The sequence below is a fragment of the Xenopus tropicalis genome, chromosome 1, assembly GCF_000004195.4.
Source record: "Xenopus tropicalis strain Nigerian chromosome 1, UCB_Xtro_10.0, whole genome shotgun sequence".
NCBI classification, from domain to species: Eukaryota; Metazoa; Chordata; class Amphibia; order Anura; family Pipidae; genus Xenopus; species Xenopus tropicalis.
In genome coordinates this window covers 115,610,741-115,627,408 of record NC_030677.2, presented here as the reverse complement: position 1 = coordinate 115,627,408, position 16,668 = coordinate 115,610,741, and the positions used below count along the sequence as shown (strand labels likewise).

General features: G+C 38.0%; 1 protein-coding gene across 3 annotated transcripts in view; it reads right to left on the bottom strand.

The window, feature by feature from the left end:
• The window catches only part of lpar1 (lysophosphatidic acid receptor 1), an 82,866-nt gene that overhangs the window by 23,472 nt on the left and 42,726 nt on the right, over nt 1-16,668 (bottom strand). For 2 of the 3 annotated variants that reach the window (XM_012963778.3, NM_001102843.1), the window contains 1 exon segment: nt 12,890-13,015. In XM_012963778.3, the coding sequence (XP_012819232.1) occupies nt 12,890-12,940 (51 nt within the window). In that variant the 5' untranslated portion in view covers nt 12,941-13,015. 3 annotated transcript variants of the gene reach the window in all.

Here is a 16,668-nt window from a genome sequence, read left to right as displayed (position 1 = left end):
ATTGTTTGTTGCATTGTTTCACATACAGCACTGTGTACAAAAGTAGCGATAAATAAAATATACAGTAAATACAGATTCTTTTCACAGTTTTAGTGACAATTTTGCCACCGATTTAAAAAATATCTGGCCCAATGAAGTTACGTAATGCTAGTGTTGATCTTGGTTCATAGGTAATGCCTGTAAACTGAGACTGCCCTGTTAATAGTTCTAAGCAAAAAAAATAGGTGATGACTTGAGAAAATCAATTTTCTTTACTTTATCAAGTGGAAAATTGCCTTGTGACTGCTCACCAAAGGGCCACAGTTACTCTGAACAGAGTTCAATTTTCAGGTGGATTTCTAAGTATTGCTGAGAGTACAAAGCTAAGCAGATGAATCACACAGGCTTTACATTTCTTCATGCCCTTGCCTAATTAGCTAAGGACCTTTAATGAGAACTGCATAACTACACAGCTGAAATGAAAGGAGACAAAAGGCACTATATCTGCGGCATGAAATCAGACATTGAACTAGTGTAGTAGACCATGAAGCTTTCAGTTTACTATTTAGTCAGCCTGGGAAAATGCGGACAGATTTACCACAGCATTCTATTATAGGAAGGCAGGCTAATCTATACTTGTTTCTATATAAAAGGGGCATTTTATTTGTCATGATTGTCAGGTTAGGTTTCTATGGGCAGAGCAAAAGAAATACTAATTCTGCCACTGCATTTGACTGACAAATATGGTTACTTACAAAACCATGCTGATTACCTATCATGATGTTATTCTTAGAAACACTTACTGTCTGCCCATAAACATGGAAGTTACATGGTCAGAGGGATGAGGAGGAAGGCTAGGGCCAGTAGCTTTGAGGAAAACAGAGAAGAAAAATCCATCTGATTCAACTTACAGGTCATTTAACTTTAAGTTGTAATCACAAATTTACAAAAAAAAGGAATACTTCTGCAAATATATTTAATATCATATTTAAGTTCTGAAACCTGTGAGGTTAGAATTCTAAAAAGGCATATGTGCTTTCCAAGTTTATGGGAAGACAATAAAAGTTTATTAACAAAGACACAAATGTCACAATGCAAAATCACAAGACCTATTTTTACATTTATTTTGCTCCTTATAACTATATTGTGTTTCTGATGTCGCTAATAATATTGGCTGGTTGCCTCCATTCAGATTATAACACTTGAATTTAGAATCTGCCAGCAACCTGCAGGGGTTATGCAATTAAACTCACAAAGTTTGTACTAAGTCTAGTAACCCATAGCAACCAATCAGCAAATCTCATTTGCTGATCACCTGTTGAGTTACTAGACAAGTGACTTTTTTTTTTATTACATTAACCCTGGAATTTTAATCAGCATGATAAACATATACAAGACCTGTTATCCAGAATACTAGGGACCTGGGGTTTTCCAAATAAGAGATCTTTTTGTAATTTGGATCAAATTAAATCAATAATGCAAACATTAAGGGGCACATTTACTAACCCACGAACGGGCCGAATGCGTCCGATTGCGTTTTTTTCGTAATGATCGGTATTTTGCGATTTTTTCGGAAAATTGTCGCGACTTTTTCGTTACTAATAAGATTTGTGCGAAAAAAACGCGAGTTTTTCGTAGCCATTCCGAAAGTTGCGCAAAATCTGGCGATTTTTCGTAGCGTTAAAACTTGCGCAAAAAGTTGCAATTTTTTCGTAGCGTTAAAACTTGCGCGAAACATCGCACCTTTTAAGTTTTACCGCTACGAAAAAGGCGCAACTTTTCGCGCAAGTTTTAACGCTACGAAAAAAATCGCCAGATTTTGCGCAACTTTCGGAATGGCTACGAAAAACTCGCGTTTTTTCGTGCAAATCGTATTGGTAACGAAAAAGTCACGACAATTTCCGAAAAGTCGGAAAGACGAAAAAAAACCAAAAAATACGAAAAAGTCGCAAAATGTTCGTTTTCAAATCGGAATTTTTCCAATTCGGTTCAGATTCGTGTCTTAGTAAATGTGCCCCTAAGTCTATTAAAAATAATTTGAACATGGAATCCCATTAGGATTGTTTTGTCTTCAATGTGGATTGATTATTTCTTAGTTCGAATCAGATACAAGGTACTATTTTATTATTTCAAAGAAAAAGGAAATCAAATTAAAAAATGTAATTATTTCATAAAAAATTGAGTCTATGGAAGATGGGCTTCCTGTAATTAGGAGCTTTCTGGATAACGGATCTCATACCAGTTTTAACATTTATATATTTCCCCCCATTTTAGTACATTTTCATTAGAGGGCAATTCATTCAAAGCAATTATACTAATCACAATAGTTTTTTCAGAGGCCTCAGTTGTCCAATTAATCCTGAAAAATAAAGCTTCAAGAGCTGTGGAATGCAAAGGGGAGATGGGGCCAAATGTCAAAACAGAAAGCAATGCAATCTTTAAATCTGTAAATAAACAATTTTCCAGTGATGTCAAAACTACGCATGATGGCTTCCAGGCACAGGCAACAGAGGCCTGAGAGTGTTTATCACCACTAAAAGAGCCAAAAACTCCCCCCTATCGAGAACTAAAGAGAAAAGGCCTTTTACTTGAAATGTGCCTGGAAATTCTCAATGATTGCAACTTCAAAGACTAGCTTTATGCAATTTGTGCCAAAAGTCAGCATTGTCCCTTTAGTTAGGAAATAGACTGGCATTTGTTACAGAAATAACAGTCCCTAATTAAATGGAGCAATAAAGATAATATCATAGCTGAACGAGTAGACTGTACCAGACACTGTTGTAAGTTTCCTTACCTCGGGGGGAAAACAGAGAGGATGCAAAAATGTATAGTGCACTAACAGGTGAAGAGCCACAAGCAGAAACCCCTTTTTAAAGGTTATTATAAGGTAATAAGGGTTGTACTTTTCTCTCACAAAAATATTTATGACTGGCCACTATAATGTTTATTTAATTATCAGTGATGTCCAACCTGTTAAATATAGCAGGCCAAATATTTTTCATAGAATATTCAAGGGCTGGATTAAATTAAAATGATGATGCTGTGTAGTTAAATCTATGAAGCCTTTAAGCAGACTGGGGCCATAGGCCTCCAATTGGACAGCCCTGCTCTAAAATATTAAGCCAAATAGCTTCTGAAGAAGCAAAGATTTGTGACCAGTGAATGGAAAACCTTTAGCCAATTATGAATGATACATATGGAAACAGACAGGATAAGACAGGACTGATTATAATGCCCAGATAACAATACAGTTGCACTTATTTACCGCTAAGGTGATGGCAGACTGGGTGCTTTACCATATTTGCGGAATCGCATCACCTGCAGCCAACAAAAACACCTGAAAATACCTTTCTGTCCAAATAAATTTAAATTGTTTCAAGTTAAACTGTTTACTTGCAACATGCACATTTTGGCACCATTGCGCATGTTCACCGCGTTTTACATTTGCCATTTTCAATTCATACGTATAGTAAGATATTTTTGGGATCTTTGCTGTCCCTGCATGAGGTTTATTACCTGCAGGCAATAAAGCGCTCCGTCTGCTATCACCACTGGGATGTAAAAGTGGCCATACACGTTAAGGTCGCCAAGCGAGCTGATGTTCTCCCAATATCCCCACCTATGGGTGGGCGATATCGGGCAAATGTAGGCTAATTCGATCGTTTGGCCCTGGGGCCAAACGATCGAATTACAACGGCGGCAATGGGTGCAGTCTAACTAAACTAAAAAGATCCAACTACATTTTTTAACCTGCCCGATCGATATCTGGCCCATTTCAGGGGCATGCCCCTCGTTGCTGCCCCTACACGGGCCGATAAGTTTCCGAAACGGGACCGATATCGGCAGCTACAATCGGCCCTTGTAGGCCACCTTAAGCCATTTCTTACACTGTTTGATTTTTTTGGCACTTCTCATGAAGTAAAAATGAAGGTAGTAAAACAGGTCTTATAGATACAAAAGTAATAGAAAACTATTCTACTTACACTATATACTTTTATTCTCATTTATTCACAGTTGGAAAATTAATCAGCATGAAAGATAATAAAAGTTTCCTGAATTCCTGTATACATAAAAGTTTATGACAGATACAGTAATATTTTCTTTCACCTTAACTTTATTTCTGTTCATTGCACTTCAGTTTAGCACAATGATGTTGTTTGTGCCTATTTGCTATTGTGCATACAATACTTCTGGCTGTCTAACGCATGAATGGCTTACATGCTTCTGTTAAAACTTGTGTCAATGGACTGGTAATGACTTGGTAAAAATAAACCTTTAGAAACCTTTCCCAGGCATACAGCAATCTCCTCTTCATTACAGAGGGACTATGGTGCTCTTTATTTAGTGCAGAATCAAAGTATTAATTTGTTCTCCCTTTGAAATGGTTTCCAGAGCTGCACTTTTGCTGAACACAATTTAAGGACAGAGCAAAGTAAATAGATAAAAGCTAAAAATAAAAAAAGGCTATTATGTATTTACTTTGTGAGGCTGTACATTGATAGCACCATATTAAACTATCTTTTAAAATATAAAAATATTATCCCCTCTTTCTTTTAATTTTAAAAAACAATAACCTCATTATTATTTTCCACAATTATTTGCTTAATTCAGATATTAAGACCTTAAAGTATATTTATTTGTACATTTTGGTTAATTCCAAAATTCTGTGAAAGTATTACTAGCTCAGCCTGCACTTTTAAGACTTGTCTATGTTGCCATTGTTTCACATCTAGGCTGGCTACAAGCTCCTCATCACGTTACATGGTATTCCTTTTGCATTTATGATTCAGTGAGAAGAAACCACAAGGTGGCAAGTTCATGAAGACAGTGGGCACTGGCTAGGTTTTCTTCATAACCTAAACCTGTAAACCTAAGCCAACACAAGTATCCCCTTGTAAGTAACGTTAGGCAAACAAATGTCCCGTTTACAGTCTAGTAGTTTAGGGTAGTGTTCTCCACCCCCTTTGATGTTGCTCCCAGTGGCCTCAAAGTAGGTGCCCATTTTTAAAATTTCTTGCTTGTGGCAAGTTTTGGAAGCAGTGAGACACAGTTTTACTGTAAAAAGAGCCTCCAGAAGGCTGGCAGTCCACATGTGGTTACCAAATAGCCAATCACAGTACTTATTTGACAACATCAAAGAACTTTTTAATGCTTGTGTGGCTCACAAATTGGGGATTCCTGTGTTAACTTTATTAATGCTTTTATCCAGCAAGCATTCTACATATAAGGACCAGCACATGTGGAATAATTTATTGCAAAAAAAGTCAACATGTATGAGAAAATGGCTTAAAAGTGCACTGGAACATTAGCTTTTTGTAAGATAATTTTTGTAATTGTAATCTAAATTGTTGCCCTCGCCTTCTTTTTCCAGCCTTACAGAAGGGATATTGTAGTAAAGCCCCTTGGGTGTAAATATACATGTGTCTGGTGTGTTGGTTGTTTGAGCATATTTTTAACTCTAGGCAGGACCATTGAGGGAGATGCCTAGGACACGTTGATTAAAATTGTCCTGTGGACTTTTTGGACTTTTACACTGAAGTTTACAGCCGTTTATGGCCTATATATTACATATGCTTGTATTAGAGACTAAAATTAACCCCTCAACAGCTGTTTTGATCTGATCATTGGAGTTGAGTTTATCTGGTTTCTTACACTAGCATTTCTAGGTAAGAGTCAAGCACAAGCTTCAAGAAACATGACATTTACTATACTATACCATTTACTATAATGGTAAGAAGTAGTTATTTATTTTCCAATAAACAATTATCATAAGCAAATATGAAACAAAAAGAGAGACATTTTGATCATTGCAGTCTTCTCATGCAGACTGCAGAATCTGGAACCAGAGCTGCTGTCCTTAAGAATATATGGGAATCATCTCAACAATGGCACTCAATAACGTGTATCAGAAGAGAGCACTCTCATTTGCTCAGTTATGTTACAGCAAAGACTGCCCTACAGTCTAAAGAAAAGCAGCTGTTAATGATTCCAGGTGTTCAGAGGCTATAGCTTGCTCAGAGAAGATCACAGCAATCAAAACGTCTGGTGTGCCATTAACCTCAAGCAAGTAGTTCCGACATTCGCATTCTTTTTTTCTGCAACATCTGGTTCCATATATGTTTACCTTCCCTGGCCCTTTGTTTATCTATTAACAGTATACAATTAGTAACTGGGGTCATGGCCTTATTATCACAGAACAGCAGAAAGATTTTAAATAGACAATTTCACCTGTACAGGTCTGCTCTGTTTGCACTGGTTAAAACAAATTGTGTTATGATGAGCAGAACCTTGTCCATCAAGCTCAGCTCTTAATTCATACAAATCATATATACCTTCCAACTAAATTGCAAAATATGGCACCAGTATGCCTCAGTTTAGGAAAAATTCCCCGCCCGACTTAATTCCAGTTTTTGAATCAACATTTTATTATATGTAATGATCATTAACAGTGCCAAATACACTTCTATTTCTTTAATGGATTTGCCCCTTATTTGGTTATAGAATGTTTTCCTATCACCACCACCTCTTCTGTATATTTAATTGATAGATTGATAGATTACACAGAAGTGTCGCAGTGTCAAACTCCAATATGCATCACTCTTCCAGATGATGTAGAACATACAATTGCCTTCTTCTTTAGCTAAGTTGCTGTTTATGTACAAGTAAACTTAATTTGACTATTTCCAAATATTTTGCAAAATGTAAAAAGTACCCATCTTCTTCAACACCAAGATCCAGGTCTCATGCTAATTACTACTATTATTCTCCAAAAACTTAATTCAGAACATTGTTGCTTCGACATTACAGATCAAAGTGACAGATCATTAATTATAGGGCTGAGACTATATCCTCTTTCTAAAAACCTAAATTACACAATACTAGAGAAGATGGGGTCTGAAAAGAAAAAAAAATTAGCGGTGTAGGTAAAACTGAGCTAAACTCTGTAAAGCATGGAGCCCATGTCCCCTTTGTAGGCCAACATTCAGACAGTCCCCTGCCACATAACAGGATTACAATACAGGATAACCTAAAAGGTGTAATCCAGCAGCCGCTAGAACTTTATTGATGTTAATTTTGTCTAGAGGTTTATAAGCTTTCTGCCCTATTATTAAGTGAGCATTTAAACACTTGCTTTTTTATTGTGGCCAAGAAAAAGGATGCATTCTATAGGGTCATGCTAGTTAGCTTGTTTTTATATGAGTTTAGCAGATGATTACTTGCTTTATAGTTATGTACCCATGAATAGCTGTTATGATGATGATGATGATTATTATTATTATTATTATTATTATTATTATTATTATATGTATGTGAAGTACATGTATTATTATGTATGTGAAGAATTGGCTTTAGTAGACATGCACATAAAGAGGTCAGATTTTACCAAGCAAGCAACAAGTATAGTACAGGAGTACAGGAATATAGTATAGTACAGGAAACACTGCAAACACTGTCGCCAAAGACTTTCAGTTTTCCAAAATATTTCAAAAGTTTCCTATTAAGCCCCAGCCTAGAGTGTCACTCTGTAAGTCCAGAAGAAATTTGCCATACTGCAGTGACAACCACTGCAGTGAACTGTAAACATTTTTCAATGGAAAATGCTCTCCATATGTCAAAAACCTGAACTGAAATTTAGGAGCTCCTCAGGAGCTCCACCTGTCAACGCTCAGTAAGAGGTAAGCAAGCATTTCTGACTAGTGCCCATCTGTCACCACCAGTGTGTGCCACATCTGCTAAAAGCATAATATAGCTTAGAGAATTCTGCAAGATTTTAGAGTTTACCTTCAAGAGCTTTTATTCAGTTTTCAATAGCAACATCAGAGGGTGAGCTCTTAAAACAGCTAGCTTGAAGGAGAAAACAAAACAGCCTTGTACATCTCAGCACAATTCAACTAGCTCATGTGATCTGAGCAAGAACAGAACAATGTTTGTCTGCTAGTCCAAACAGATGTTTAAATGATAGGTGGTTAATATAAAATTCAGACTACCCATACCAACAAATAATATAAATACAACCTAGTCTGGATAGAAATTGGATCCACGAGCACATAATTGCCATATTTTAAAGTGAACTTTCAATTATTTTTTTCCTCAAGACACACATGTAACCATCCAAGGGGTTTTAGAACAGGGATGCCAATACTCCCACTTCTAGCTGTCACTGACCTACAAATCCCAGAATCCCTCAGCAGCCAATGGCTGGGTGTTGTGCTTCAACAACAGCTGTCTCTTTTCTCTAGAGCAGGAATGTCAAGCATGTGGCTTTCAAGCTGTTGTGAAATAAAACTTGAATCCCCCAAAAGAGGAAAGCTAAAAGGTTGTAAGTTCTTGACATCCCTGCAAAGCTGAAAGTTTTTGAGATCCCTGGCATTCCATGTAAATATCTGTAAGGAAAAATTTGTGCAAACAGAGACATCATTCGATCATTTTCCAGCAGATATTGTCTAGCACAACAGAACACAATAATACTACTTTTTATAACAGTATACCACCTTAACTGATTTTTAATGCAGGACAAGCACTTTTCATTCCCCTTTTGAATGAGCAACTGTTTCTCTGACATTTTGTATTACATCTATTTTAAGGCCCACTGCTTTCTTAATTTAAAGTGGACAGGCACTACCTGGGTGGCCTGCTTGTTAAAAAAATGGCAAAGTAATGTACTTAAGTCAGCAGTCATGCTTTAAAAGGTAAGGTACTCAGAATATATAATGGAAAAGGAGATTTAGTTTATATACTAAATCATACAAAGTATTTACACCCATATTAGACCCTTTTCTAAAATACACTACCAAGAAACACAGAGACAAAACACTATGTACCCAACATAACCTTGGCCATACTGGGTTAATATAAGTATTAGCATACTGCATTCTTTTTTTGTCTGTTGCTATTAGACTAAGGATATATAAATAACAGGAAATATAATGCCAGGCAGGGCTGATTCTTTTACTGCAGATAAAAGCAGGGTGAGAATCAGCCCATAGGCTGGCATCAGCCTTTTCCTGTGCCCACACCCAGAGCCAATGCGTCAGCCCAGGTGAAGGCACACAAAGCGGATTTGGTGCTGAAATGCACAAGTATGCTTTTTGGGGCTGAAGTTCGCTCCATGTGACTGTGACTGTGCCTGGGCTGACACAGTGGCTCCAGGTGTGGGCACGTGGAACATTTACTTAGGGGGCAAGAATTAGTCCCATGTGGCATCAGCCTTAGGTGGCAGGCAAAAGTATTCCCAGGATGGGACACATTGCACAACTGCTCTGAAATGCTTGTGGCACCCAATGAATCCAATTAGTAGTTAAATTGTTCTGTGCACAACAAACTAACCATTACATCAAGTATTCTTATTACTAAACTTGTGCTAATTCCTGGCAACGGTTTTGTAATTTCAGCAGAGACAAATGTATGCTAGCTTTGCAAGTAATAAATTAACCATGCATTCTCTATAAACCAATTGGTTTGTATCAACGTTTTTCAAAAAAAGAATCTGCCCGAATTAGCATGTTATACTGTGCCATTCATGTCTAATCAGTCAGCACAGACACTTTATAATGTCTTTCCCCAGTGTGGCTTGCAGCATGATGTGTTCAACAAGATAACAAGTATGAGTTTGATGCCCTCTGCCTTTAAACACAGCCCCATCTGATGACCTACTCACATCAATGGAATTTCTCACAGACAAATGCTGTATAGGTCAAGGGCTTTGACCCTGAAAGAAAAAGTTGTCAGAAACAGGTTAAGAGTAACTGTGTTGAACAGGAAGTGACAAAATACAGATAATGTACTTTTACATTATCTTTACATAGCCCTAATATAATATGCATTTCCGTACAATTTTATAATTTTTTTTTTTTTTATAAAAGTATACACAAACATAAAAACTGTAATAAATATAAATGTACAGAAATAATGGGGTAGATTTATCAAAGTGTGTCATGTGGTAAAAAGCACAGAAGGAGGGAGGCTCCTTTCCTTTACAGCTTACAAACTAAGTAATAATAGAAATAATAAAGTGATATGGCCCTTCTTTGGTCTAAAACACAGGGGTGGTTACAAAAGTACTCTCAAGTGTAGCATCCCTGTCTCTGCAATCAGCAATTCCAATAACTTAAATAGGAAGTACTTTGTATAAAAGCAATATTCATCAGGACTATGTATATCCTGCCTTCCAGTGAGTGGAAAAAGTGTACCAGTTTACATCACAACAGCAATTACAAATCAAATCAGAAATCGCCCATGGGAGATAAGTCTTACAACCCTCGTCTACAAACTCTCTGTTTTAAGAGGCATTGCTAATATAGAAGATCACAGTTGAATCTTCAGCTGTCAGATAATACTGTGAACATCACTACACCAACTAATGGACATTGCATGTTCAATAGCCATATTAATATTTCTATAAATATTATCCCTTTATTTTTATTTAGGGTTATACATAATAACATAAGTGATATCACATTTCTATATCTTGTCTAAGTTCTTTGACATCATCACATCATGTACCGCAGCTATATATTCGCAAGGTGTGCAGAATCAGGGCCTTTGGCAATGCCTTTAGCAGTCAGCACAACCCACTGAGTTGTTACACAACCAAACCCATGAAATAAGGTTCCTAAGGGCTCTGGCACACAAGGAGATTTGTCGCCGGCGATTTTTAAAAGAGCGATTTGGCGACAAGACTCCAATGCTAAATCAATGGAAATCGCCAGCGTCAAAACATACGAGGCTACTTCAAGTCGCCTGCTGTTTCAAATCGCACACAGACCTTTTTCTGAGCGACTTGAGTAAACATGAGGGGGGTTAACTGTTGAGTGTACCATGGGTAGCAGATCGCCAGGAGCTCAACTCGCATGAAATCTCTTCGTGGGTATTATTGCCAAAGCGCCAGGGGGAAAAAACGAAGGCGACAAATCTCCTCGTGTGCCAGAGCTCTAAAGGGTAAAGGGGACATATAGTGTTTTGCATCTAATTTTCTTTCTAAAAGCAACTAGAAAATTACACAAAATGCTTCTCATGGTGGTTATGTAGAACTGCTGAACTTGTGGTACACATGACTATCTATGACCCAAAAAGGTTATAGTACCTTTGGCATGCCATAAACAATTTAGCCCACATTATATATGATGAGAAGTGATTAAGGACAATTCTTGGAGCTTTGCCTCTGTCTTTTGCCCTGACAAAACCAATGTGTAAATTGCCTGTACCCTACTATAGTGTAACTATAGGAAACAGTAATCCTTGCGGTCTTGTAGGCCCCATCACACAGCTGTGAATGTGTGATAAATGGTGAGGGAGGCTGTTGAGGTGTGATTTTCCTTATTATTCACAGAGCACAAGTTGCATATTGGTAATAAATGCTTCAGTGACAGAACATGTAACCCCATATTTAGCAGATAAATAAAGCAGTCATCCAAATCTATTGAGCTTAGAGGATTCACTTTCATCAACAGGATAGTATATGTCTCCCAATGAGTTTGATTAAGAGTTTATCCTACATTCTCATGTAAACGTTACAATTTTTTTTAGTCCCAAAATGAATGAAACTTTCTTGCAACTTGCTGATAAAACCAAAGCCTGAAATCTCTAGTGCGCGGAGGGAGAGATCTCAGGACTAGCCAAGTGTTCTCACTGCCCTGTGAATCTTTTACTTACACTCTCATGGTATCCAAGGGCTATTATTGATTTGTGAGGGGGAAAAACACAATTCCTACTGAGCTAATGTTCCATTAAAAGCATCCATTATCACCAGGGAAATAAGAAGAGTGGGACAGTGGAACAAAAACAGAAAGAAAGGATGGGGGAGCTCTGAATAAATCAGAGTAGAAAGGATTAGCACTAATGAAATAGGAGAAAGGGGAGTTAAAATGAGGGTGTCAGAATAAATCAGATAAAAATGGATTAGCGCTGGCAGCAAAAGGTGCTCATTGCATCTTTAACAGATTTACTTACCACTGTGTAAATGCCTGGTTAGTTAAAGGGGAAGGAAAGGCTAAGTCACTTGGGGGTGCCAAAATGTTAGGCACCCCCAAGTGACTTAGATCGCTTACCTTGTACCCTGGGCTGGTGCCCCTGTTAGGAGAAAAAAGCACCAGCCCAGGGTACCTGTGGGAAGCGCTTCCTCCTTCCTTTTTCTTCTGCCGGCGAAATCCGTCGGCCGGCGCATGCGCAGTAGAGTGAAAAGCCGACTTTCTTGTTTAAGTTCGGCTTTTCGCTCTACTGTGCATGCGCGCGCAAGCGAAAAGGAAGGAGGAAGCGCTCGCTGCTACCCTGGGCTGGTCCTGTTCTCTCCGTACAGGGGCACCAGCCCGGGGTAAAAGGTAAGCGATATAAGTCACTTGGGGGTGCCTAACATTTTGGCACCCCCAAGTGACTTAGCCTTTTCTTCTCCTTTAAATCATTTTAATCCACATTTAAAATTTGGACTCATTAAAAAAAGAAACCAAAAACATGTTCTTAAGCTGATGTCACAAGGGAGGTCCTTCAGATAGCTGAAAAGCACCCTGCTGTCTACCATAGACGTGAACTAGAAACACCTGACACCTTTACTTGTGTGCAATCAGACTTGTGAAGAGCTGCACAAAGCATATTTAGTTTCATTTAATTTGTTTGCTTATATCACTTATGTATGCACCAGAGGAAGACTGTTAAGCCGAAACATGTAGTGCTGTGATGTCTCAATAAAATTACACAAATCCACTGAGAAAATGTGTACTCTCTGGCTCATTGATATTTGAACTTGGAAATGTTGTACAGCCAGCATGGGGTCTGTAACCTGTTGAGGAGTACCTTCTGACGACATTGGAAGCTATGGCAGGACTGTTAACTTATACTGAGGTTCATATGGACTAGTACTCAGTTACAAAGGGAATAAGAAAGGAGATACTTGCATCATCAGCTGTGTGTGCCTTACCTGTGACATCATACCGATGGGTTCACTGACAAACTCTGAAAGCGAAGCCATTTTAGCCCAGGTCTTAGCAAAGGTGTCAGATAGGCGCCAGTTCACTTCAGATGTCAGTCATGCTGGCAAGTGACCCTGAAAGAAGTACAGATTAACTAGATTAATAAAGAGGGACACGGACTATAGCAAACAAAAAAAAAAAAAATACACCTAGCTTACAATCTAAGGTCCCTATCACATTCACACACAGAGTCAGTTTTATCAGGAGCTATTTAACTTGCCTCTGTGTTTTTGGTATAGGAGAGGAAACCGATGTACATTGAGTAAATATATGCTTCCAACATTTTGTGGGTGATTAAAAAAAATATAGTAGCTACTTGTAGCAGCAAGTATGTGGATTTACTCCACATGCACAGCTCTTGTCAGGAAATGTTTGGAGTTGCAGTTGAACATGCTTTCCAACTTAACACAAAAAAAAAATAAATACACACCCCTATCATCTTCTAGTAAGTTTCTGAATACGTCATATAAACGTGCTCTGTCACTTCACAAAACCCACTGCTATATTTGCATATACCTTAATGAAAGGATTCTGCATGACTACCAACACATTCCAGTTGTTTAAGAGAAGATCTTTGTAGCCTTTCAAGACTGTACAATGGGAGGATTACAGCCCATTATAGCACAGTGACAACTGCACTCATAGTACTAAGGAACCCAGAAATGATCATGTTTTTGAAAAGACAGAAATAGGTGACCTTTTAAGAGATCTCTCTAGATATTTGACAGCTGAGCAGGATGTTCTCTGCCACTTTTGTTATTGTTTTCATTTTAAAAGTGTCACCAACCTAAGCCAGTACCCTGGTCACTTCTCGTCACACCTTATAATTGTGTTCCGGTATTGATAGCAAGTTTTGTATACACATTACCCCAACAAAGAGATTGCATGCTAAAGCAGAAAAACATGATTAAATTGTGATCCACAGCCTGGGCTTGTCCTGTTGTTGCTGAACTACAATAGAAACCAGATTAGTTGTAGTTCAGCAACAGAAGAGACTACCCTTGCTGAGTAAATGATGGCTGTTAATATGGAATCAGTGTATATACACTTTCAAGAAGACAAATGTCAAATGAAGTAGGAGGCACAACGCTCCAGTCATTTACACAGTTGTATTTTACTTCTGTTCTTGAAGTTCCACACCCATACCTGCACATGGTACAGTTTAAGGTTAAGTTAACACCCAATATGAGTCCATTGCATTGAATGGTTCAGTGATTTACAGGTGTATCAGCACATTACAGGACTCAGTAACTGGATGGTTACTATGCCAAGTATTCTTTCAAATTATATGAATGCTTACAAACAGCCCCTAAACATCAAAATTCTAATTTTCCCCTTTAGTTACATACCATAAAACACACGGGACTCCAAGTTTCATGGTGACTCTAATCGTTCCCTCACTCTAATAACCGGCATAAAAGGTTCAGTGCGACTAGCAGAGTGGAAATATCCAAGCAAACATCCAAAAGTTAGCAGCAAATATCCAAAGTAGCAGGTATAAGTGCTAGAAATATAATTCCGAGGTCACAGGTCTGTAAGAAAGGGAGTTGGAATGGGGGGAGTAAGACTACACAGGTACCACAGAGGTAAGCGAGATCCGCTCATACACACACCAGCTTCTCCCAAGCGGCTGAGGGTAATGCCCCAAACCCTCTCATTCTGAGACTCAGAGCAGCGAGGCAATGAAGCGAGCCCCTAAGCCAAGGCCAATCAGAGCCAGCTTTTTCTCTGATGGGCGGGCTTGGAAGCCTATAGTAGAGTGACGGAACTCGGCGGGCGTGCAAGGGGGAGGGGCAGCGGTGCGCATATATAGTAGAAATATAGCGTGTGTGTTGTGAAGTTATAGCGGGAATGAGCTGTAGTTTAGGGAAGGTTGGAGCGGCTCCAAGTTCATTCACAGCTCGGCTGAAGTTTGGAATACGCTGGAAGGGTGGGGGAAAGTAATTGATTCTCAGGGGTAGGGGCGGGTCAGAAATGGGTTATAGTTTGTGCTAGTAATTGCACCGCAGCGTAAAATGACAACTTTAAAAATGTAGCCCTTATAATTGTTATTTTTTTCAGCAGTAGACTTTTAATTGTATGCATGTTTCATTGGCGAAGTAAAAAGTATATCGGTAGGAGAAAGTAGTGCAGACTGCACTCACGTCTTTCACGTCATACCGTCCAAAGGCCGAAAATTCAGATCGGCAAGAGTTAGTTGTAGTGAGTTGGGCAAACCAGGCAAGAATTCCCATATTTAGTTGAAGTCCAGCATTCTAGAACTACAACTGTGAGTTTTGCTTGCTACAACAACAAGAAAGCTCAGTACTAGTATAATTGGCATTAGTATTCCAGAGTTTTCCATTTTATAAGCAGCATTACCTTTGCTCTTTATTTGCTATGTTGCTTATATTTGTCACATTTGTAGACTAATCCTAAGCAACTTTACAACTAGTCTACATTGTGATTTTTTTTTTTCTTTTATTCGCCATAATTCTGTCTTTCCATATTGTAATGAGAAATGATGTCTGGCTGTTAGGATCACTGACCCAAACAACACAAAAAGTGCAGCTTCCCTATTATTGTTTGTTTTATATTTTTTTACGGCTCCCTGCTATACTTCTATTTTGATTGCATAGCTTACTGCGGGTTCCTAGGGTAATCAACTCCATTGCAAGAAGTTGGTTAAAGTTTCAAGCAAAAAATAAATCGTGACAAACCTACAAAGCAAATAAAGTTAAGACCAATTACAAATTTCCTTAGAATTTTGCTGTTTACATCATACTAAAAGTTCAATTTTTTTATGCAGATACTCCTCAAATTTTTTTTTTCCAAGGAGTTAATCTACATTGTGGTAGAGAAAAAACAATAGAACCTCTTACAAACATCCTTTCTGTTATCTTTAATGAATCCAGCATGTGCTTTTTGGAAAACCAGAGGAGAACCACAGCTGAATGGATGTTTGTTTATTTGGTCTTTTCTAAGAACTGTTTTAATTTTTAAAGCGTATGAAAATGTTTTAGAACAGAGGACTTATCATTTAGTTTGTGTCAGTAAATTCCAGTATTAGGCAGTATTTCTTCCAAACCATAATGTTCCAGATATTTGAAGCTTGTAATACTAAATACTTTAATAGTTTAAAGGTCAGTTAGGTTTCTGAGCTGCTTATTTATTATATTATTTACATATTCTTTTATCATCAAGCTCACCCTCCCATAGCAGTATATAGGCTTTTATTATGTTAATAACATAATAATAACATCAAGAGGCCGATTCATTAAAGTCCAAATTCGAGTACGATTTTCGACAATTCGCATTAAATACGAAAATTTCTGATGTGCATTAAGTCGCGTCATGCTTGTACGAAAATATTGTGGTATGTTCCGTAAGTTACAAAATTTTAGTATCCGTACGATCATAAACAGCGCAAAAACCTTTCTGACTTTGGTAAATGGGCCCCTAAAACTCAGCTTGTGACTGAGGCAACACATGGCTATAGCTAAAGCTACTGTCTTTGAAAACACTAGTTTAACAAAAGCTTGTGAGTGAGTTGCAGTGCACTAATTTTTTTTAAATGAAACCAATGTGTCAAATATGAAACCCCAGGGGCTAGTCTGATAAATGAACCCCTTCATACCTAGTTAGAAACAATGCTATAACAGTGCATCTTGAGTAAGGTGCATATGCATGTCAGCTAACTAGCTGACAACAACGGGCTGAAGGGAGGAATGCAAGACTACAGGACAAG